General features: G+C 54.6%; 1 protein-coding gene and 1 pseudogene across 2 annotated transcripts in view; both read right to left on the bottom strand.

Moving 5' to 3' along the window:
* MINDY4 (MINDY lysine 48 deubiquitinase 4) overlaps positions 1-21,416 on the bottom strand; it is a 117,846-nt gene that overhangs the window by 1,943 nt on the left and 94,487 nt on the right. Inside the window, exons 14-17 of the mRNA XM_082398776.1 lie at positions 21,306-21,369; positions 18,109-18,270; positions 11,437-11,617; positions 10,793-10,865 (exon numbers count right to left, since the gene is read on the bottom strand). Coding sequence (XP_082254902.1) covers positions 10,793-10,865; positions 11,437-11,617; positions 18,109-18,270; positions 21,306-21,369 — 480 coding nt within the window. The remainder of the gene's footprint in view (positions 1-10,792; positions 10,866-11,436; positions 11,618-18,108; positions 18,271-21,305; positions 21,370-21,416) is intronic.
* Positions 2-10,592, bottom strand: LOC309632642 (oxysterol-binding protein-related protein 9-like; annotated as a pseudogene). The gene is made up of 4 exons: positions 10,510-10,592; positions 7,988-8,090; positions 6,527-6,597; positions 2-3,446 (listed from the first exon to the last, which is right to left on the bottom strand). The product of its transcript is annotated as an oxysterol-binding protein-related protein 9-like (transcript).

Below are 21,416 nucleotides of genomic sequence, written 5' to 3'. Positions count from 1 at the left end.
GGAACAGAGAAAGAGTTACAGCTGCAGGGGCCACACAGGAGCCAGCTCCTGTCCTCACTCACCGGAATTCCTCTCTCCAGGCCTTCGAGGATTTCAGGTTCCAACGTGCCCACCTCACCCCTCCACACTCACAGACAAGCCTACACACCAGGCCCCTACAAAACAAACGCACCTAAACCCCTCAAATGAGGTGCGCGATCTACACGCATCTGAATCCAGCCACTTTCCAGGGGTGCCTGATGGTGGCACTTTAAAGGCACATGGGGGGCTTCCCTGGTGGCTTAGTGGTTGAGAACCCGCCTGCCAATGCAGGGGACACGGGTTCGAGCCCTGGTCCGGGAAGATCCCGTAGCAACTAAGCCTGTGCGCCACAACTACTGAGCCTGCGCTCTAGAGCCCGTGAGCCACAACTACTGAGCCCACGTGCCACAACTACTGAACTCCGCGCACCTAGAGCCCGTGCTCCACAACAAGAGAAGCCACCACAATGAGAAGCCTGTGCACCGCAAAAAAGTAGTAGTCCCACCGCAACAAAGAGAAAGCCCACGCGCAGCAACGAAGACTCAACACAGGCAATAATAAAAACAAATAAATAAATTTAAAAAATAAAAATAAAGGCACATGGGAAGACCTAGATATGGAGACATCCTGGAGGGTTCAAGGCACGGAAGGAGGTCCAGTTGCTGGAGCCCAGAAAGGTAGGCATAGGGCATAGGGAGCCAGCGGGAGCGGCACCACATGGGACCCAGGAGGCCTTGCAAGGATTCTGGGCTTTGCTCTAAGAACCGCTAGTGAAGGGCTGTGAGCGGTTCAGTAAAGCACTGATTTGCCTTTTTAAAAAATTACTTTATGAAGCCTTAAGAAGCACTGAGTATAATTAAACAGGAGTCCAGGGTTAGACACAATTTAATAATAGTTCAATTCCAAAATTAAAGTTATTACACGTGCTGAGACCAGCACTTGATTTTAATACATGGAACTAGTTTTCTAAAACAACTCAGAGGAATCATTTATAGCAGATGGAATATTTCTGAAAAATCTGGCATTAGGCGTATTATACATAGACGTACATCCTAAGATTATACAAACTAGGAAACAGATGTTGCACACCTCAACAGCAGTACTGGAGCACGGAGTTTGAGACTGGGGTTTAGAAACGCTTCCCAGGGTGTGGGGTTTGGGGAGGGAGCAGACATTTTCAAAACCTGAAGTTTTTATTCAGGACTGAAGTCAAAATTGTAACTGCCACAGAGGAGGAAAACAGGGATGCTTTTACTTTACTTGTACATCTGCGTTGGAAAGTCCAGTACAGGCAGACCTCATTTTATTGGGCTTTGCTTTATCGCTCTTCACAGATAATGTGTTTTTTTTTTTTTTTACAAATTGAAGGTTTATGGCAACCCTGTGTCAAGCAAGTGTATCGGTGCCATTTTTCCAACAGCATTTGTTCTCTGTGTCTCTGTGTCACATCTGAGTAATTCTCGAAGCAGTTCAAACTTTTCCATTATTATTAAATTTGTTATGGTGATCTGTGATCAGTGATCTTTGATGTTATTATCGCAGACAGATTACAACTCACTGAAGGCTCAGATGACAGCATTTTTAGTAATAAAGTATTTTCTAATTGAGATGTGTACATTGCTTTTTAGACATAATGCTATTGCATGCTTGATAGACTACAGGATAGTGTAAACATAACTCTCATATGCATTGGGAAACCAAAAATTTGTATGACTCGCTTTACTGCACTGGTCTGGAATGAACCCACAACATCTCTGAGGTCTGCCTGTATCCCTGAGATTGGACCTGCTGCAAGAAGGGAGTGAACAGGTTCTCCCAAAGTAAGGCTGTTGCATTTCCCAATCTAATGCTTAGAAGCATGACGAAGTTTCAGTAGTGGTTCGCCATAAAGCCAAGGTTCTCCATCTTCATGAATAACCTAGACCCCCACTGAATTTCTCTCTATTCCTTCCTCAGGCTTCTGCTCTTTGTCTTTCTTCTCACTTGTGCCTTGCTTCAATGGCCGCATCAACGTCTCTGATTTTTAGGTCAAGAGACACAGCCTTGCAGAGGCAGTGGGATTCATACTCTGTTCTGTTCTTCCAACCTACTTTCCTCCTGATTACCGGCAACTTCTTGGTCTCTGTAAAGACTGTATGACCCCCTGTTGAGTATTTTGCATATTTTACACCATTCCATTTCCCTTCAAGTGAGCAAAAAGATCTGTCATTTGGAGAAGAAAAAATCTTAGTGGTAATTCTGTGCAGGAGTAGCACGGGAGACGATATTTGCATATAGCTCATTTTGGAACAATTGATATGTGCGTTCTCTTCCTAGCTCCACCCACGGCGCTGTAAGGACAAGCCTTCCATAACCACTGGGGAATGTGAGAATATAACAGTTGTCATAGTCTAGACACAAGGCACAGCCCTGCCCTATGTTGTGCACGCCAATCAACATCCCAAGAAATTTTCATCTGGTCCACATCTGAATGCTGGAGTGCATCTTCTTGTTGAAACACTCAGCAAAAAAGGCTGAGATGGGTGGATGATGGAAAAGTTGCTCAGCCCCGAATGTTATACTGTTTCAAGAAACTAGTCCCTCTAAAACTAGCTTTCTGTTCTCTTCCGTGTCATTTGGTAGTACCTCATGAGGCTGCAAGGTCTCACCCAAAATGCAGTTGTATGGCTTTTCGGCAACTGATCCTTTGCTTCCTGCGTGAAAGTCTGAGAGCTACCATTTGACCACCTGAACCATCTGGTCCCTGGGATCCTTCTGGTCACAGATACTCAGAGGCAGGTCTGGATGTGCAAAAAGTTCGCATATATTTCTAGAAGGGGGCTTCTCTCAAGAGTAATTGTTGGAAGAACTACCTTAGTAAGATCCATTCCAAGCCTAACCTGTGATAAGACATGTGTGATAACCTCTCGTGCTCATCCATGAGGCAGACCCTGCCTCTGCTTCATCATCAGTCATATCGCGTGCATCCACATGGTCAGCATCACTTGTTCCATCGGATGTGGAACAATTAAGTGATTCTTTGGAACCCGGGTGCTTTAGACTGTTTCCTGTGTGTCGGCAGATCTAGAGGAATCTATTAGACGCTTTGGGGTTGAGCCACTTTGATGGAACCCATCAGCATCATAGCATTCGTCACTGCTCGAAGGAGAGATACTGGGATGGTAGGCATCTGGAGACAACTTGGCAACCCCGGGAGAAGTCAGGCTGCTCCTGGGTGGTGAGTGCCCATTGCCTGCACTTTTGGCGCTGGACCCTGATGATGCCTCAGGGTAGCCAGTATAGGTTCAGCTGGTGGGGAAGACACGTGCAGCTCTGACTTGCACAACTGAGTAGGTTCGGGAGGTAAGGCGAGCTGGGAAGGCACTGAGATAACCACAGGTTCCAAGGGAGTAGGTGGACCTACAGCATCTACTGGGTTAACAGCACTTTAGCAACCTGTAGCAACATAAGGCGAAGCCTTAGTGATTGTACCGTGCAACCTGAGGTTTTCAGTTTTCTTGCTCTGTTCCTCATTGTTGCAGTTTTGAAACACATCATTAAAAAGCTTTTACAGTAAGTCCCCTACATACGAACCTTCAAGTTGCGAAGTTTCATAGATGCAAACGTGCGTTCCATCAACGTCAGGCGTGAGTAAAACTGCAGCTTGCCCTCCGTCTCCTATTGTTGACGATCCTTCAGCTCTACCATCTGCCACCTCCTCTCCCTCCTCCAGTCAGTTACTCGTCTTGCCTGTTCACTCGATGCCAGCCTCTGTGTGCCAGCTGTTGTACTGCACTACTGTACTTTTCAAGGTACTGTACTATAAGATTAAAAATGTTTTCTTGGGCTTCCCTGGTGGCGCAGTGGTTGAGAATCTGCCTGCCAATGCAGGGGACATGGGTTCGAGCCCTGGTCTGGGAAGATCCCACATGCCACGGAGCAACTGGGCCCGTAAGCCACAACTACTGAGCCTGCGCGTCTGGAGCCTGTGCTCCACAACAAGAGAGGCCGTGATAGTGAGAGGCCCGCGCACCGCGATGAAGAGGCGCCCTCGCTTGTTGCAACTAGAGAAAGCCCTTGTGCAGAAACAAAGACCCAACACAGCCATAAATAAATAAATAATAAAAATAATAAAAATAAAGGAATCCCTTTTTTAAAAAAAAGTTTTTTTTATTTTTGTATTTGTTTGTTGTTTTTTATGTATTATTTGTGTGAAAAGTATTATAAACCTAATACAGTACAGTACTATATAGTCGACTGTGCTAGTTGGGTACCTAGGCTAACTTCGTTGGACTTAACGAACGCACTCTTGGAATGGAACTCGTTCGTGTGTAGGGGACTTACTGTCCTGTTAAGATTTGCAGAGGAGTATCAGCCTCTGTAAGTTTCCTATCAAAATCTTAGACACTAGGGACACATCCTGAATCCAGACCTCCAGGGGTGGCAGATGGAAGGGAGGGAGGGGAGTAACATTCCCGCCCACAGCTTGGCTCCAGACAGGCACCAGGGACGCAGGTTTGCAAAGGCCAAGCTACTGCCCAGACCAGTTTGGATTCTTGCCCCCAGTCATGGAGAGAAGGATGGGGAAGAGTCAGAAATAGACCAGACTTCCTGTATCCCTATAAGATCCACCCTCAGCCTGGCCCACAAGGCCCTTCCCTTATCGCTCTCCGTCCCTCGCAGCCTTACCCTCCCCATACTGTCAGGCAGACAGAAGTTCCTCCTGTGAGCTCCCAATGTGACAAAACAGGGTTTGGCTTCAGTGCAGGGGTGAGTCATCCTCACCTGCTGCTAGACGCCCAGGTCACACCAACAGTCACCGAGTCCTAAGGTCAGGCTGGGAGGTTTATGCTACCTGTGAGGCTTTTCACAGAGGTAACTAACCTACCCAATCCTGGACTACAGGTGCTGAGGCAGGGAGAGTATTAGAAACACAGAAAGAAGCAGTTCACAACTACAACAGGAAATCAAAGCAGAGACGTTTTGAAAGGGCTGAAATGCTGGGATACTGTGCTTATTTAGGGGATGAATGGTTCCCCCCATAGGAAAGGTTCTGAAAGTCTATGGATCAGTTACAAGGATGAAAAAGAAGAACTCTGCATATGCAATTAGGGGCTGATAGAGAAAGGGGAGGGATGGAATGGACCGGTTTCTGAGTGCAGAGGCGTCGTCAAGGCTCACTCAGCTATGCTGATGTAGAGGAGGCTGAGGGTGTGAGAGTTTAGAGCAGCGTTTCTCAACCTGGGCACAGCGGACATTTTGGTCTGGATAATTCTGTTGGGGGGTGGGAGGAGGGCTGTCTTGTGCATTGTAGGACATCTGGCACCCTCCCGCAAACGAGTGACAACCAAAAATGTCCCCAGACTTTGCCAAATATCCCCCGGGGTGCAAAATTTCCCCCAGTTGAGGACCACTGGCTTCGGGGTTGAGCTCAGTGAAGATGCCGTGGTCCCCAGAGCTGAGGTCAGCTCAGCCTCATGGGCAGGCCCATCTCTTGCCCACGACTGAATCCCTTTCTTCCCCAGCAGCCATCACTGCATCAGAGCAGCAGTTACCTTGACTTCACAGATTTTCAACATGATGCCTTGCTGTATCAGCAAGGAGAAGAGGGCAGGCCTGGTTTTAAAGCCACCAGAGCTGACCAGCAGAAATACACCCAAGAACTCCTCTTACTCACTTTGGATTTCCAGACAAGTATCCTGTGTGCAAGTGTCCTGTCCTACGCGCCAGCTGCTGGCAGTCAGGGCAACTACAGAATGAGCCCCAAGGCTGTCTCTCACCTGCGAACCTGGCCGGTGCTGCGCCCTCCACCTGGAAGGGCCATCCTCCCTCTCCACCCCTCCTCCTTCAGGGTCAGATCCAGGAGCCCTCCTTCCGGAAGTATCCTCCCTCCGCACTGCTGTCAGGCTCTCCCCGGCCATGCTGTCATGGGGTCCCCCTCTCCTGCTAGACTGTGAGCCCCTAAAGGGCAGAGCTGGCCTCACTGGCCTCCATCCCCTCAATGACCTCTAGCTCCGTGTTGGGCTCCCAGGGATGCCGCTGAGTGAACACAGCCCCTGCACACGCCCTGCCCCTCCTCAAGCCCAGGCACCGGAGGGAAAACCTGAGTCTTCATCACACTTCACTCTCCCTCCCCTTTGACCCCGGTGGTCACCGAGCCCTGTCCGTGGCCCACCCCCACTCTCTCGTCCCTTCCCCTCTGCCTCCTCCCATTCTTCCTCCTCCCCCCACTTGCCTGTGCGCCCCCTGAGGTCTCCAAAGGAGAGGGAATGCTTCTACATCTCCTCTCGACCTCGTAACAGCTCAGGGAAGGCACCGTTTTGCCCAATCGACAGATGGGGAAACTGAGGTCCAGACAGAGCCAGCCCTTCTAGAGGTCATGCCACGTGACGGCAGCAGAGCCAGGACTCAGCTGGGGTCCCCAGACTCCTGCTGGGTGCTCCGCTCCGCATAGCGGCGTTGCACGTGCCATGAACAAGGAGCGCCAGGGGCAGCTGTGCGTGTGGGGTGCAGGGAGGGAGCTCACAAGAGGGGGTTGGGCAGTGGGAGCACCAGGAGCCCTCTCTCAGTGGGTGAGGGGCACTGTGAAGAGGGCATCTAGGCAAGAAGGGTGTCAGCAGAGGCGTGAAGGCTGGGGCCGACTCCTCAGGCAGGCGGGCGAGCAGGTGAGGGAGGTAGGCGCGCGGCTCCAGCCCCTCAAAGGCACCGTTCCCAGCTGAAATTACATTTTCCATTTTTTGCCTGAGCCTCCAAACAGAAACATCTGTCGCCCAGGCCCAGGCCCCGGTTATGAGTTCTTTCCTCTTTTCTCTGGCCTGTTGACAACCGTTTCATTTTCTCCCATTCTAGCGAGGCTGGAAGCTTGAGAGAGGTCAGTGTGTGTGTCTTCTTTGGAAATGACCATAAATGAGTCTTTTTTTTTTGCTGAGATGGTTAGAGAACAGAGGAGGGAGGAGGCTGGGGGACAGACACAAGCAAAGGTAACAGGAGCTTCTCTGAGGTCGAGGTGTGCGTCACACCAGAGAGTGGAGACAGCACGGGACCCGGGGATGGTTCAAATTAGGATGCTCTTCTCCAAAGGCAAAACTGGCAGTCTGGTCTTGTGTAATGTCACCATGGCAACAAAAGCAGGTGGCGGGAAGTCACACTGCCTGCTCAGTGACCTTCCACTGGGCTGGGACAGCACCGGCCTAAGCTCCAGGCCCTGAACTGCTCTTGACTCGAGGTGTGTCCTGGCGCCAGACCTCCACTCTGGAGACCCCATCTGGAGAAGGAAGGGCCACATCGGGCGCTGTCCAAGGGCCTTTCTGTGGATCCCAAGCAGGTTGCCAGGTGGCCAGGGATGTGGCGTGCTCCATGTGGGTTAGCGTGAATGTCAGAGGTTCTTATGGGGCAACAGAGCTGGTTTTGAGGGCAGGCGGCGCATCTCTCCCTGGATTAGAACAGAGTTGATTCTGAACTTGACTTCTATTCGACTGTGAACTCTGAGAGCAAGAAGCGAGTCTTATCCAGCTGTTTCTTCCATGGAGTCCTGTCCAGGGGTTCCGTGAGGTTGAAGTGATGAGAGGGAAAGCCCCCCAGCCCGCAGGTTGGCCTACGCTGCCATGAGCGCTCGGCTGCCTTTCAGCGGGTGCTTGGACTCTGATTGGCCTTGGAAATGACCTGAGCTCGGGCCACACGCCCTTCCTGTCAAGGCAGCAGGACTTATCCCCCAACAGGCAGGGCCCCAGCTTTATCGGGTCTCACTGACCTTGAAGGCTACTTTCCCAAGTTTCTCCCTTTGAGCTGTTTGAGAATCTGGGATGAAAACAATATGCAAAGCCTTTGTAATCCAACCCCTCGGAACAGGATTCCAGGAGGCTGGGCCTGCTGTTTCCCATTACACTGGGGTATGTTATCTGATGGGTACAGAGCGGGAAAAACCCTGCGTTCCCACTATTCACTCACCCATTCAGCTTTCCGGGAATGATGCTGGGAAAAGTCTCACCGTGTTAACTGCCCAGACGGACCGAGCCATCAAGGCGGAGCAAGTGATGGGGGGAGTAGAACTGGTTTCAGCAAAGTCCATGCAGGGGATGCAGCACTCAGACCTGGGGGGGCGGGGGGCAGGGGGCAGCCAGCAGAGCCAGGAAGAAAGTACCCCTGGTCTGGTATGTTACAGCAGACCAGATGCTGGAGGGTCAGCACCTCACTTGACATCTGACTCTCAGAAGGCAGCCAGGGAGGGCGAGGGAGAGGTAGGCACCGCCCTCACCAGCCACCAGAACATCAGTTCTCACAGTGCCGTCCCAGGACAGCAGCACCAGGAGCACCTGGGAACTCGTGAGAAATGCAGATTCTCAGGCCTCATCCTAGACCTACTGAGCCAGAAGCCCCAGGGGTGGGACCCAGCAACCTGTGTTTTACCACACCCTCCAGCGGGGATGCCCGCTGAAGCCTGATGATCACGCTCTAGCAAATCTTCCCAGTGGGTGGCCATAGACAAATACAGACGTGCTGGACCATTGATCCCCTCAGCCATCAGGGAACTGGGCAGAGTCTGGGTCAACCAGAGTCCCCAAGCCAGTTGTCCCTAACCCTGTGTGTTGCCCCAGTACGATGATTTGCTATCTGTGACGAGGACTAGGAAGCACTGCTGGAGGAGATGCCAAGGCTCAGCCTTGCCCAAGCTCCTCCCACGACAGTGAGCAGGGACAGACAAGGGCAGGTCAGGGACTCAGCCTGGACCGCCTGCCCCAAGCCGAGGGCTCGCCCCCTGATGTGTGCAGCCTCTCCAGATCATTTCACATGCCGTCATTTCACTGGTTCATTTCATGGCACATGGCCCCGGGGACAGGGGTTAGGTTCTGGGAGAAGGGACAGCTGACAGAAGAAGAAGAGGTGCTCCGGGCCCACGTTCACACTCAGATGTCTCTGGACTGAGCTCCCTGACAGACCAGAGCCCCAAGTCATTCTCAGGCACTTGCCAATTAGGGCTGAGCCCAAGAAGTCCAATCCCCGGGCTCCTGGGAGGTGCCTGGTGAGTCGAGTCCTGCAGCAGAAGCATTCTTGGGGAAAGAGGAGTTACTCCAGACGGGGGCAGGTGGAGAGGTCTGGGGCGGTGGGCCACCCTGGGGAGGGGCACAGAGACAGATGCAGGCCTTCAGCGAGGGGTCCCAGGGGTCTGGAGGGGGGTGGAGCCTATGCCCAGGGTGCGGTCCAGAGCCCTGCTGGGCAGGTTCTCCTGCAGGAAGGATGCCCTGTGGCCTCCCACCCCGTCCTGCAGAAGGTGCCAAGGCCGGTGTCACCTCCTTCCCCCATGCAGCCCTTCTCTCATCACTCTGAATGAGTGGCCCTTTGTACATGAAAGGAAAGCGACCTGCATGTGCCTTTAATCCTCCCGATGAAAGAAACGCCAGCACGTGACCCCACAGGAATGCTCCGTCCCTGGCCCAGTGGGCGGGCAGGTGGACAGATGAGCAGGTGGATGCGTGGGTGGGGCGTAATGAGGATGTCACGACGTCTCCTCCACGTCCGCTCCCTGGGGACACAGTCCCTGGGGACTGTGTATGTGGAGTCCTCTTTCTCTCTTTGGCTCCATTCAAGGGCTCACTTGCCCGTGGGTGGGCAGCGGCCCTAGGCTCCAGGGGAGCCCGCTGGATCTCAGGCGGTCAGAGCCGCAGGGCCCCAGCCATGGCCTACATCCTCCACCCCAAACCCCACCATTTCACAAACAGGAAAACAGAGGTTCCGCCCGAGGTCACAGCGAGTCAGGAGCGGCTGAGACAATGTTAACGAGAGCGGTTCTCGGTGCTCGGTAATGTCCTGGGCGCTCTTCACAACAGCCATGTGAGCCAAGCACAGCCATTGCCCCCATTTTACAGATGACAAAGTGAGGTGCAGACAGGAGAGGTCCGATGGCTCCCAGCCAGAAAGCGGCAAGGCCAGGATTCAAACACCAGAATGCACGCTCACCACACTGGCAAGTTCTAATGCTTCCCCACTGGAATCCAGGTCTCCTCCCTCCCCAGGCCTGCCCCTCCCACTACGCCCTGAGGCCTCTAAGTCACCACCCAAAGGCTTTGTGATTCCCCAGGGCTACAACCGCCAGCCTGCCGGGGTGCTGCCCCAGCCCTGGGCCTGGTCAGAGAACTCCTGTTCACCCGCCTCCCCTGGCCTGAGCCTCAGCTTCCCTTAAAGACTGAGGGCTGGGTGAGAGGAGCCAAGGACCCCCGCCGGCAACCCCACTGCCTCTGGGGCACCTCCACTCAGTGTTCAGAGGGCCGCACCCGCACCCGCACCCGCAGAAGGACCGGGGCTGCTCCTCCCGCATGAGGGCCGCTGCTCTAGGAAGCCACCTCCGAGCGCACCCTGGCTGGGCTGGGTCCTCCCGCCTTCCGATCCTACCCGAGCTCCACTGCCACCACCAGGTAATCTCACTCGTTCTTCCTCCTGTGGGCCTAAGAGCACTCAGCACATCTGGCATCTGCTGCCTGGAACGAGGAGAGCTCTCAAGAGGCACCAGCTCACCTCCCACCCCCTGCCACGGGGCATCCTAGGAAGCTATCTGAAGACACGGCATCTCGCAAATCACACACGTCTCCCTGGGCCATGGTGACCACAAAATGCCACATACAGACAAGTCCCAAGCACTGTGTCTTTCCAGTCTGCAGGGGTCCTACCGGCCCCTCACCACACCCCTCCTAGTTGGGACAATCCAGGAACCCATCCCCCTTCCTGCAGGCCACTCCCAACCACTGCACCTCCCAGCCACTCAGGCAAGGTTCCAAAGCCAGAGACGGTCCTGACTCACTTGGTTCTGATGCAGAGCTCCAGGGGAGGAACGAGGTCGTTGTCTCTGTCCTCGGGGACGGTCTGGGTGGTGTCTGGGGAGCGGGGAGAGAGAGGCACACGCTCATCAGCCCAAGGTCCACGTTCACCCCGAGGTCAGCACCAACAACCCTCCTCCTGGGACCTGACTCTTCTGGTACCTGCCCCTCTTCTCTTATTTGGACCCTCCCTGGTTCCTGCCCATCGGTTCTGACCTGGACACCACAGGTGTCCCTGCTCACTGGCCTCCCACCTCCAGTCTCCACCCCACCCTCCTGCCTCCTTCCAGCTACCAGAATAATTCTTTCTAAAAACATGTCTTATCCCATCATTCCCCTGCTCCAAAACCTTCCATGGCTCCCCGTTGCCTGGAGAATAAAACCCAAACTTGTTGCCGTGATACCGTCTACTACGTAGTCTCAACCTCACCTTGTACCCTTAAGGCCATCAGTTTCTCAAGGCCCAGCTCTGGCCCCCTCCTGCAGGAGGACCTGCTCACATTCGCCCTCTGATCCCCCAGTCTGCATTGTTCTCTGACTGCCCTGACTGGGTGTGCTAAGGCCGGCGTCCCCGACTGGTCTGGAGGCTCCCCCGGGGACGGACAGGGCAGGCAGGGAGGCGGCGCACCGATGGTCAGCCGAATCTGCTCCTGCTGGTTGGCCAGGCCGTCGTAGTAGTAAAGGTCAAAGAGCCTCTCGGTCCTCCAATCTCGCAGCAGCTCCAGCTGCAGGCTGAAGAGGACGCTGAAGTGGCTCTCACTGCACACCACCCAGATGGGGAACCTCGGGGTCTTCAGGAAGCAGCCGACCTGGACGAGGGAGAGGGAGCAGACAGAGACACCTAATACAACGCGCCATCCCCAGGGAAGCGGGCCAGAGCATCTTCTGTCCGACCCCAGGCCCGGGCTGACCTCAGCGAGGCCCCGTTGCGGATCCCAGACCATGTGTGAGGCTGGGGCCCCGTCTGCGGCTCCCTGACACAGAGCTGCCCCTGCCCACTCAGCCCACTGCTCGCAGGGCCTTTGCCCCACAGACAGTCACACGGAGATACCCTGGCCTGAAAGCCGGGCGTCGCCCCCCCCACCCTTCATCTCCCACATCCAGCTGGTATGTGGTGCTTGCCCACCCTGCCTCTGACAGCTCTCCATGCCCAGCCTCTCCTCCCCAAGCAATGACCTCCTAACCGGCTCTTCCATACCCTTCCCTCCCCAGCCATAGCCACACAGAACCTCTCACCGGTCCTCAAACTAATCCAGCACGGCAAGCCTCATGCCTGTGCGTTCACTGTTCACCCGTACACCTCTCCTCTCCTCGGGGTCCTGCATCACCCAGATTACCCAATCAGAGAGCACGCATCATGTCCCGCTTCTAGTCCTGTGTACTAGGTACTAGGTACCCACCCTCCTCTGCTGCAGTGCATCACTGTGCCCCACGATAAACACGTATGCCTGCCGCCGGCACGGACTACACCCTTAGACCAGAGCAGGGGGTATAAGTCAACATAAGCAAATGTTTGACGACTGAAGGTCCTCGCGAATGAAGCGGAACTGGAGCTAGGACTTTAGCTTGAAGACAGGTGGGGCTGGAGCCACAGGGGGAAGGGAGGGAGGGCCTCTGGGTGAGCAGTCTGTGGGTGACGCCGGAACAAATGTCCAGAGACATTCAGGGAAAAAGCAGGGCATCAGGAAAGAGCAGGGGAAGGGGAGGGTAAAGAGCTGGAACTTCCCTCTGAGGAGGGAGTCCTCTGGAAAGTTCCCAGCAGAGGACTTCCATGGTAGAGGGGTGTTGGGAGAAGGCAGGTGCACGGAATCAGCATCAGGGCCTTCCTGTGGTTCTGCCTGCAGAAGAGAGAGGCGTGGCCGGGCCCTCCGGAGGCCTGCTCAGATGCCTGGCTGGTCTGCCCCTCGGTGGCCAGACCTCGACGCACTCTCTCGCTGTCACCTGTGACTCCCCACCCCGGGCCCTAGTTTATTCATTTCTGTACGTGCAGTGGGCCAGGCTAATTCGGCCTAATCCCCACCAGCCCCAAGGAGATGTTTGCATGCTCAGGTATTTACAGCCGCAGCCTGTGGATTAAGGAAAGAATGGGAATTATTTTTCCAGTGGGGAGATGGGCATACTTTCTCCGGGGCCCGTCACAGACGAGTGGCCGGCCAGTCTTCCTCGGGCCTCTCAGAGCCCACCTGGAGCTGGGGTGCCCCGGACAAAGGGGCTGTGCTCCAGGGAAATGCTTGCTCGTGAACCTCCTACAGAGGGTAGCAGGGTGAACTTCACAAAGTGTTCACTGTCTCATTGCCCAAGTCCCCCACCCGCCCCCTCCACCTGGCTCGTTGGGCCCTCACGCCAGCCCCCTGTGAACATTAAAGTGTGACTTGCTCCTTGGTGGAAACGGAGGGGAGGTGGAATTAGTTGTCTTAAACGATGTGGCTGGACGTGCCTAAACTCCACTGCAAACTTGGCCTCCATTCCAGGTTAAAAGAGGCTTTTCTGGTGAGGGCATCACCTCGAACAGGGAGCCTTGAAGACTGGGAAGCCAGTGCTCATTCGCTGCAGGAAAAAAGAGCCATGCAGCCCACCAGGAACAGGCGTCTGCAGAAACAGCCACCCTGAATTTTCCAGCAGAGGGGAAAAAGGGCAGCTTGCCATTTAAGCAACATTCAAAAGATTAAGGGCAAAAAAAGCTGCCTGGGGAGTTTATAAATGAGTTTTCTCATTCAGGAGCCCCTCCCAATTGGGTGACATTTTCCAAAGATGAAATTCACTTCCTTTGGATTCTGGGGTAGCTGACCAAAGGCCTGGGGCGAGGAAGGAGGGTGGGTGGGCACATTTCCTCCAGCAAGCCTCTCTCCTGGTGGGTGAACGTGCAGCACAATCAGGGATTAAGGTGACCCTTGAACAACGTGGGTTTGAACCGTGTGGGTTCACTTATACACGGATATTTTTCAACAGTAACTACTACAGTACTACGCGGTCCATGGTTGGTTGAATCTTGGGATGCAGAAGAACGGCGGATATGGAGGACTGACTATGAATTATACACAGATTAACGCCTGTGCTGTTCAAGGGTCAACTTGTACTTTCAGCTGGATTCTTAACATCTTTTGCAGGAGTGAGGTGTGTGAATGCCCCCGACCCATCCATGGACTGCCAGCTTCGAAGCCCTAATTTAAAAGGACCAACATTTGATTGCTGGCAGAGTGACAGTCTGTCATCTCCAAGGATGATATCCATTCAACGTCAGTTATACTTTGGTCCCAGGGACCGTGTGAGGCAATGGGTCAGTGGTGAAGTACCCTGGAACAGCCTGTCCTTATGGGGTTAGCCGCTGAATGAGGAGGAGATAGTAAACAAAGAATCACACAGACACATTTGCACCACATTTCACTGAATCTAAGATGCCATCAGAGTCACCATTATTTTTTGTATCACTAAGAAAGGACGCAGGCTGGCAATGAAGGCCTGACACATCATCGACTGCCATAATGCATCAAAATGTCAGAAATGTTCAAATGTGGGGCAAGTTCGCATCTCAAAAGCAATGAAATGGGATACGTAAAACCAAGAGGAGGCCTGTGAAGGAAAGAATTAACATTCTATGATGGAGGACGACAAGGTGGGCAGGGGACCACGAGAGCAGACCTCTATTTAGATAGCGTGATGAGGTCAGGAAAGGCTTCCCTTAGGAAGTGACGGTGAAGTCAAAACGTGAAGGGAGGGAAAAGCAGGGACAGGATGCAGGGCCTTATAGGTCATGGGAAGGTCTGGATTGTAGTCTCTGTATTAGTTTGCCAGAGCTGAGTAACAGAGTTCCACAGATTGGGCAGCTCAAACAACAGAAATTTATTTTCTCACAATTCTGGGGGCTGGAGGTCCCAGATCAAGATGTCGGCAGGGTTGGTTTCTTCTGAGGCCCCTCTCCTTGGCTTGTAGATGGACATCTTCTCCCTGTGTCTTCATGTGGTCTTCCCTTCGTGTATGCCTGTGTCCTAACCTCTTCTTATAAGGATACCAGTCAGCTGGATTTGGGCCCAACCATATGACCTTCTTTTACCTTAATTACCTCTTTAATGGCCTTATCTCCAAATACAGTCACACTCCAAGGTACTGGGGGCTAGGACTTCAGCAAATGAACGTTGGGTCGGGGAGTGGGGGGAACGGCACCATTCAGCCCATAACAATCTCGGAGGACTGGGAATCCATAGAACATTGTTAAGCAAAGGAATGATGTGACTGATCTACTCTGTTAAAGATCACACTGGCTTCAGTGAAGGAACAGGATTGCAAGGAGGTGAGGACAGGAGCCAGAGGCCAGCTGGGCCATCACAAGTGTCCAGAACAGCGATGCTGGTGGCTAGGATAAGGGTGAAAGTGGACAGACTTGAGAAACAACTTCGGGAAGGAGCCCCACGACCTCCTGATGGCTTGAATGCGCTCCTGGTTTGAGTAACTGGGTAGATGGTGCTGTTTGCAGAGCTGGACAAATGGGAGGAGGAGGATGGTGCTTACAGAGCTCTCCCTGCCAAGCTCAGCCTTTGCCCAGGTCCCTTCCTGAAGGCAGCAATGAACGTGACCTACAGGTCATGGGGAAGCCCTGAAGTTAAACTCCCTGTGCCTTGCTGTCCTTCCCTGGCCTCTCAGTCCCCCATCACCACTGCCACCACAAGCCAAGAGGGGCTGGTCTTCCCACTGCCGTCTGCAGTGCAGGCCATCCTCACTTTGCGCTCTGGGATGGAGGGAGTGAGGGGGAAGTCAGATGGGCAAGGCAAGGCCAGCCCAGTGGGTCACCGATGGCAGACTGGGTCCTGTAGGACACAGCCATGCTGGGGCGGCGGACTGGTTACTTACGGCAGGGGTGCATTTCTTGGCCCAGAGTTGCCTCTGCTTCCCCCGGGCACAGCTGGAATGTGGGTCACCTGACAAGCTCGCTGATGGGCAGGACCTATCACCCTCCCACACACATACTCGTGAGGGCCCCAGAACCCTGGCTCCCAGCCAGAGGCCGCACTGAGAAGCCTGGAGATGGGCTGTGAGTGAAGGCGGGCCTGGTTCTGCCGTCTACATGAAAGAAAGGCTTCAGCCTTATCAGAACAGCCCCGCTGTGGACGCCATGCCCAGGAGGCCCCAAACACCAGATCTTCCCCAGTGACCACGTCTGTACTGCCAGGTGGAAGAAGACCAGGCCAGGCTGAGAGGGGGCCCCGGCTCTGGGTCCAGGTCTGGGCCTGGAGGCTAAACCTCCTTGGATTCCCTCTCTGTCTGACGTGGCTAATCATGAAAGCCCCAAGGAACTCAGTGACCAAAGGGATAGCGGGTGGAGTTTCAGGAAAGGAAAGTGCTTTGTCTAACTGCCAGGCCTCTGCCTTCTCCTTCAGAGGCCCAGCCTTCAGTGAGCTCTGGAGAGTAGGAGAGGAGGCCCTGGGGTCCTTCTTTAGCAAGGTTGCAGTCCCAAGGCAGAGGAGCAAACCATCCCTTGCTGCAGGGAGATAAAACACCCAGTCTTCGACCAAGCAAACAATAGCAGAGCAGGGCCGGAGGGCGGGGGGGGGGGGAGGTGGTGGTCTATGTGGATTCAAGGATCATTGTAGGACCTGAATTTGTGCAATCAGCATTTTGTTCCAAGGACAGGATGACACCCAACTGCTGTTCCCGTCAATTACCCTCAACAGACCGAAGGAAAATAGTTTACATTTTGTCCAATGCCCTCCACACGAGAGTGAAACCAGGGCTCATGGTAAGTCTGGGGATTCTGTGAGCCCGGGCAAGGTTACCTCTCAGCCCGTGGAATTTCGGGCTGAATGCCTTCAGAGCCCACCCAGGATCTGATGCTCAGGGTTCCTGGTGCTTCTCACAGGCCACGTGGCTACATTCCTGGGCTCCCTCCTGACACCAGCACATCTGGGAAGGAGTCACTGTCACTCTTTCCTCCCCAAGTCTTTGGAACCCACAAGGCTGCTTCCTGTCCGTGGGGGTGGGGTGTCACCCAGATGCGGAATCTGGGCACGGGGCCACCTGAACAACGGCGTTCAATGGGACAGCACACCCAAACATGTGATCATGCAGGAAGGGCACAATGAAATTGAACCACCCTGCATATCCATCCACCTAGCATACTCTGAGTATCCCTTTGGGTCAGTCTCTGCATCCCTGGTTCTGGGGATGTAAGATGAATGGGGCCTCATCCTGACCCTCCAAGAATCTTTGCTGGGCCGGTCACCAGAGAAAGACCTCCTGCTACCCCTCAGGACAACCCTTTCATGTAATCGACCACAGAACCATGTCTTCCCTGGAGACATGAAAACCGAGGCTCAGAGAAGGTTCAGCAGCAGGCTGGGACAAGAACACAGGGCCCAGTGGTCCCCTGCCCATGTTGCCCAGAGATACTGTCACCCTACCCCGTGCCCAGCTTCACCTGGGGTTCCGGCCCTTTCTAAGACACTGGCTGCAGTGAGAGAAAAGGTAGAGGGACCAATACACTTGCAAACAGACTGAGTAAGGCCTATTATGGGTTGAATTATGTCCCCCCAAAAGATCTGTTGAAGTTCTAGCCCCCAGTACCTCAGAGTGTGGTCTTATTTGGAAATAGGGTTGTTGCAGAGTTAAGATGAGGTTAGCGGGGTAGGGTGGGCCCGCAATCCACATGACTGACGTCCTTATGAGAAAAGGAGACGCAGAGGGAGAAGATGGCCATGTGACACCAGAGGCAGAGATTGGAGTGATGCAGCCACAAGCCAAGGATCACCAAGGATTGCTGGAAAACATCAAAAGCTAGAAGGGACAAGGCAGGCTTATTCTCCCTGTGGGTTTCAGGAGGAGTGTTGCCCTGCCGACACCTTGATTTTGGACTTCTGTTAGGAGAACTTCTGCTCCAGAACTATGAAACAACACGTTGCTGTGGTTTTAAGCCACCCAGTTTGTGGTGCTTTGTTGAGACAGCCCTAGGAAACTAACACGAGGCCCAAGACCTCAGGCCCTCGTCCCTGGAGAAGACCCCTTGGCCAACACACACACACACACACACACACTCACACACACACACACACACACACATGACAACTGTGGCCACTCTAATGCACGAGCACACTGTAAATCCCTAGAAGTCCCTTGCATGGTATCAGCTGGCTCTGGGAGTGAACTACACGCCTGTACCGGATGGCGGTGAAGCTGCAGTTTTCCCATACGCTCCGTGACTGAGACTGGACCCAGCTCCGGGGACTGGAGCCAACTTTCCTTCTCCTCCCTCCCTCCTGTTGGTCCCAGGAAGCCAGGCTCCTGGGTCCCTGGAGGCCCGAGGGCTCGGTACCTGGCACACGCTGTAGTGTTCGAAGAGGGACAGGAGGCCGATGTCGCTGCGCGAGGTGATGCCTTTGAGCAGCATGATATTCCCGTTCCCAGAATCCAGCTCAACCACGTCGTTGAAAACATTGGACACGGCTTTCCCGGTCAGGAGCAGATTGACAAGTTCCTGTTGATGAGAGAAAGGGGAAAGGCTTGTCAAGGGGAGATGGGGAACAAGAGAAGAAGGGCGGAAAAGGAAGGAAGAAGGCAAGGAGGGCGAGAGACCGAAATCAGAGGGGGCTGTGACTTCAGCGTTCCCACAGCCTTCAGGGAAGCCACCAACTCTGCTCATCAAAGTGACTCTGGGAACTCATCAATCCTTATTCCACAAGCATTCACTGGGCGCCAACTGTGCCCAGGACCCTGTGTGGGGGTTGGCTGGTGGCGGGGGGGGGGGGTGCGGGTCCCGCTGGAGGGAAAGAGTGGCTCCTGACCTCGGGCGTCCGGGTCTAGAGGGGGGACCAGTGCGGGCCTGCACGCCTGAAGCACAATGTAGGATGTGACTGGGGCTATAACAATGTGTGCACAGAGCACTGGTGGCCCACACGGACACAGGACCACACGACTGAGTCGGAGTCGCTTTGTGGAGAAGCGGCATTTGGGTGGGTCTTGAAGTCTTGGATATTTTTTTAATAAACTTTTTGATTTTGAAATAATTTTAGAGTCAAAAGAAGTTGCAAAAATAGTACAGAGAGTTCCTGTGCACCCTTCACCCAGCTTCCCCCAACGATAACATCTTACATAACCAGAGTGCATTATCAACACCAGGAAGCTGACAATGGGGTGGCACCAATAACTCAGCTCCAGGCCGTATTGGGATTTCACCAGTGAGGGCGGGGTCTTCAAGGGGGGAAGGAGAGGAGAGGATAGCAGGGGCAGAGAGGAGAAGGCAGGCGGGCCCCAGCCTGGGTTCCCGCTCTGTCTTTGCCTCTGTTGGCTGCATGGCCGCATGACTCATGCCTCGCACCCGACAGGCCAGCAAGCCTGCCAACCCCAGAACCAGGAGACGGTGACTTGTGGAGCTCTGACTCTCTGGCCATCTCCCGGAGGCACTGGGTTGGCTGCAAGGGCCCTTCCTCAAGCAGAGCATCCAGGGCTCCAACCTCCTGTCAGGAATGCGGAAACAGGCTCGCAGCTGGGAGAGGATTTGCCCAGGCCACACAGCTGCTTAGTGACAGAGCCGGACTCCTACCCTCACTTTCCGGCTCCCTTTCCAGTGTCCCTTCCCTCTCCCCTCGCTTGTTACCCTCAGGGTACCACCTGGCCAGCCAAAGATTCAAAACAGAGGGTAACCGCTAAGTACGCGCTGCCCTGCTAAGGAAGGATACACGCCAGCCCAGCCTTAGCGCTGGGGCAGGAGCTTCTGTCTAACTCCTTCTGCCAGGGCTGGCGCGTGCGTGAGGCCAGCCCGCAGGAGTCTCCTCCATGGTACGTGGGAATGGCCATAACAGCCCTTGCCCATCATAAACTCTGGAGGGCAGAGTTCACAGAAGTGTTTTCCCCGGAATTGTGAGAGTGATGCACAGGTTAATAAATCCCTCCGTCGACACCAGGATCCCTGCCCCAGAGGTAGTGAAAGAGGTCCCTCTGATGGCCGCAGAGGGGCCCTCATTGGAGGGAGATACCAAGGGGGCCTCATTGTGTTCTTGCAGAGGAAACGAGAAAGAATTTGGAGGAAATGTCTGCTCTGAGATACTGTACCTCAGGGCCAGCAGCTGCCTAAGAAAGGCATGGCCTTCTTCAGACACATTCAAGTGTTCCCAACTGGTTTTCAAGGGGGAGAAAAGGTCCTGCTCCCCATCTGGGGTGCGTCTCAAAACCTTCCTCGAGCAGGAAGCCTCCTCAAAATGGGGGAGAAATAGTGACCGGACGCTCCCTGCCCCTCGACTCAAAATCACACAGTGGCAAAGCTCAGCGGTCACCTGGTTCCTCACTACTCAAAGTGCAGTCCGTGGCCCAGCAGCATCACCCTTCCTGGAAGCCTGTTAGAAATTCAAAAGCTCAGGCCCTAGGTTACCGGGCCCACTGAATCCGAGCCGGCTCTTCAGCAAGACTCTGCGGGCCCCGCGTGCACATCAAAGTTTAAGAAGCACCGATCTAGTCCAAATGCTTCATTCTACAGACGAGGAGATCGAGGTTTAGGGAGGCGAAGAAAATCGCTCCAGCTCATGCTGCAAGTGAAACTGCCAACACAGCTCAGAATCCAGCCCCAGACTCTGTTCTGCATCCTCTGTACGCTGCGTAACGGCCCACCCCTGGGTCACATTGCTCTCCGACAGCGCGTCGGGAAGCTCCCACGGGGAGGACAGGCACCCGGAGCAGGAGCTGGACCACCACTGGCCGTCGCTCAGCCTGAAACCTTTCTCCGGGGGCTAGGCAGCAGCCAACGTCACATCTCCTTGGGTGCCTTGGACAAACCACAGGCCCCAAGCTGGCCCTTGCACGGTGCCCAGGTATGTTTTCAGGACGGCCACAAGTGAGCCAGGACCCCTAGGACAGCTGGGTCCTCAGCTGGGCCCAGCAGCCAGAGCAGCTCCGCCCAGCCTGTCTGTGCTACACACGCCGCCCCCAGATGCACTGAGGGTCAGATTTAACGGTGGCCCGGTGGCCACTCAGGAGGCCTTGCCATGAGAGAAGGGCTCAGACAGTAGTCAGGTGTAGCATTTGGCCCCCAGTCCTGACACTCGCTGAGGGGGTCTGAAACAGATCCCTTTCCTCGTGTCACCCGGTGACTGGGAGGATCGATGACAAGCAGTTGTGCTAAGGGACCCCCTGCCCTCCACGAAGCCACTCGAGGGCCCCTTTGTGAAGATGCAGAGGGGTGGGTCGTCATAAGGACAAGGCGCTATACAAACGTAGGGTGCCGTGGCCGTCGTCCCCCCAGCTGGACCTGGGGCTCCCAGCCTAGGCCGGGGCTCCGGGCTGGGCAGCACCTGGCTCTGCCTCTCTTGCACCTCCTGCAGCTCCGGGCACACAGATCGGGTACCGCAAACTCCAGAAACAGAAGTTAACCTGAGTTCCCTTTCTAGGTCCCCGTGAGGAAGAAGCCCAGCAGAGGCGGAACACGAAAGCTGCTTGGGGAGTGCTGGCAGGGGCAAAGACAGAAGGCAAGAGGAAGGGAAAGAAGCGCCTGACTGCCCCACGCCCCACTGCGGCCCTGACCTGCGTGCAGTATCCGTGCGCTCCAATCAGGTGGCTGGTGGGGACGTCGAAGTCCTGGCGGACACTGGAGAGCAAGAAGAAAGGGCTGTTAGCACACCTCTGCCTGACTCA

The sequence above is a fragment of the Balaenoptera borealis genome (assembly GCF_965194805.1).
Source record: "Balaenoptera borealis genome assembly, chromosome: 7".
Classification (NCBI taxonomy): Eukaryota; Metazoa; Chordata; class Mammalia; order Artiodactyla; family Balaenopteridae; genus Balaenoptera; species Balaenoptera borealis.
This window is presented reverse-complemented; position numbering and strand designations above follow the sequence as displayed.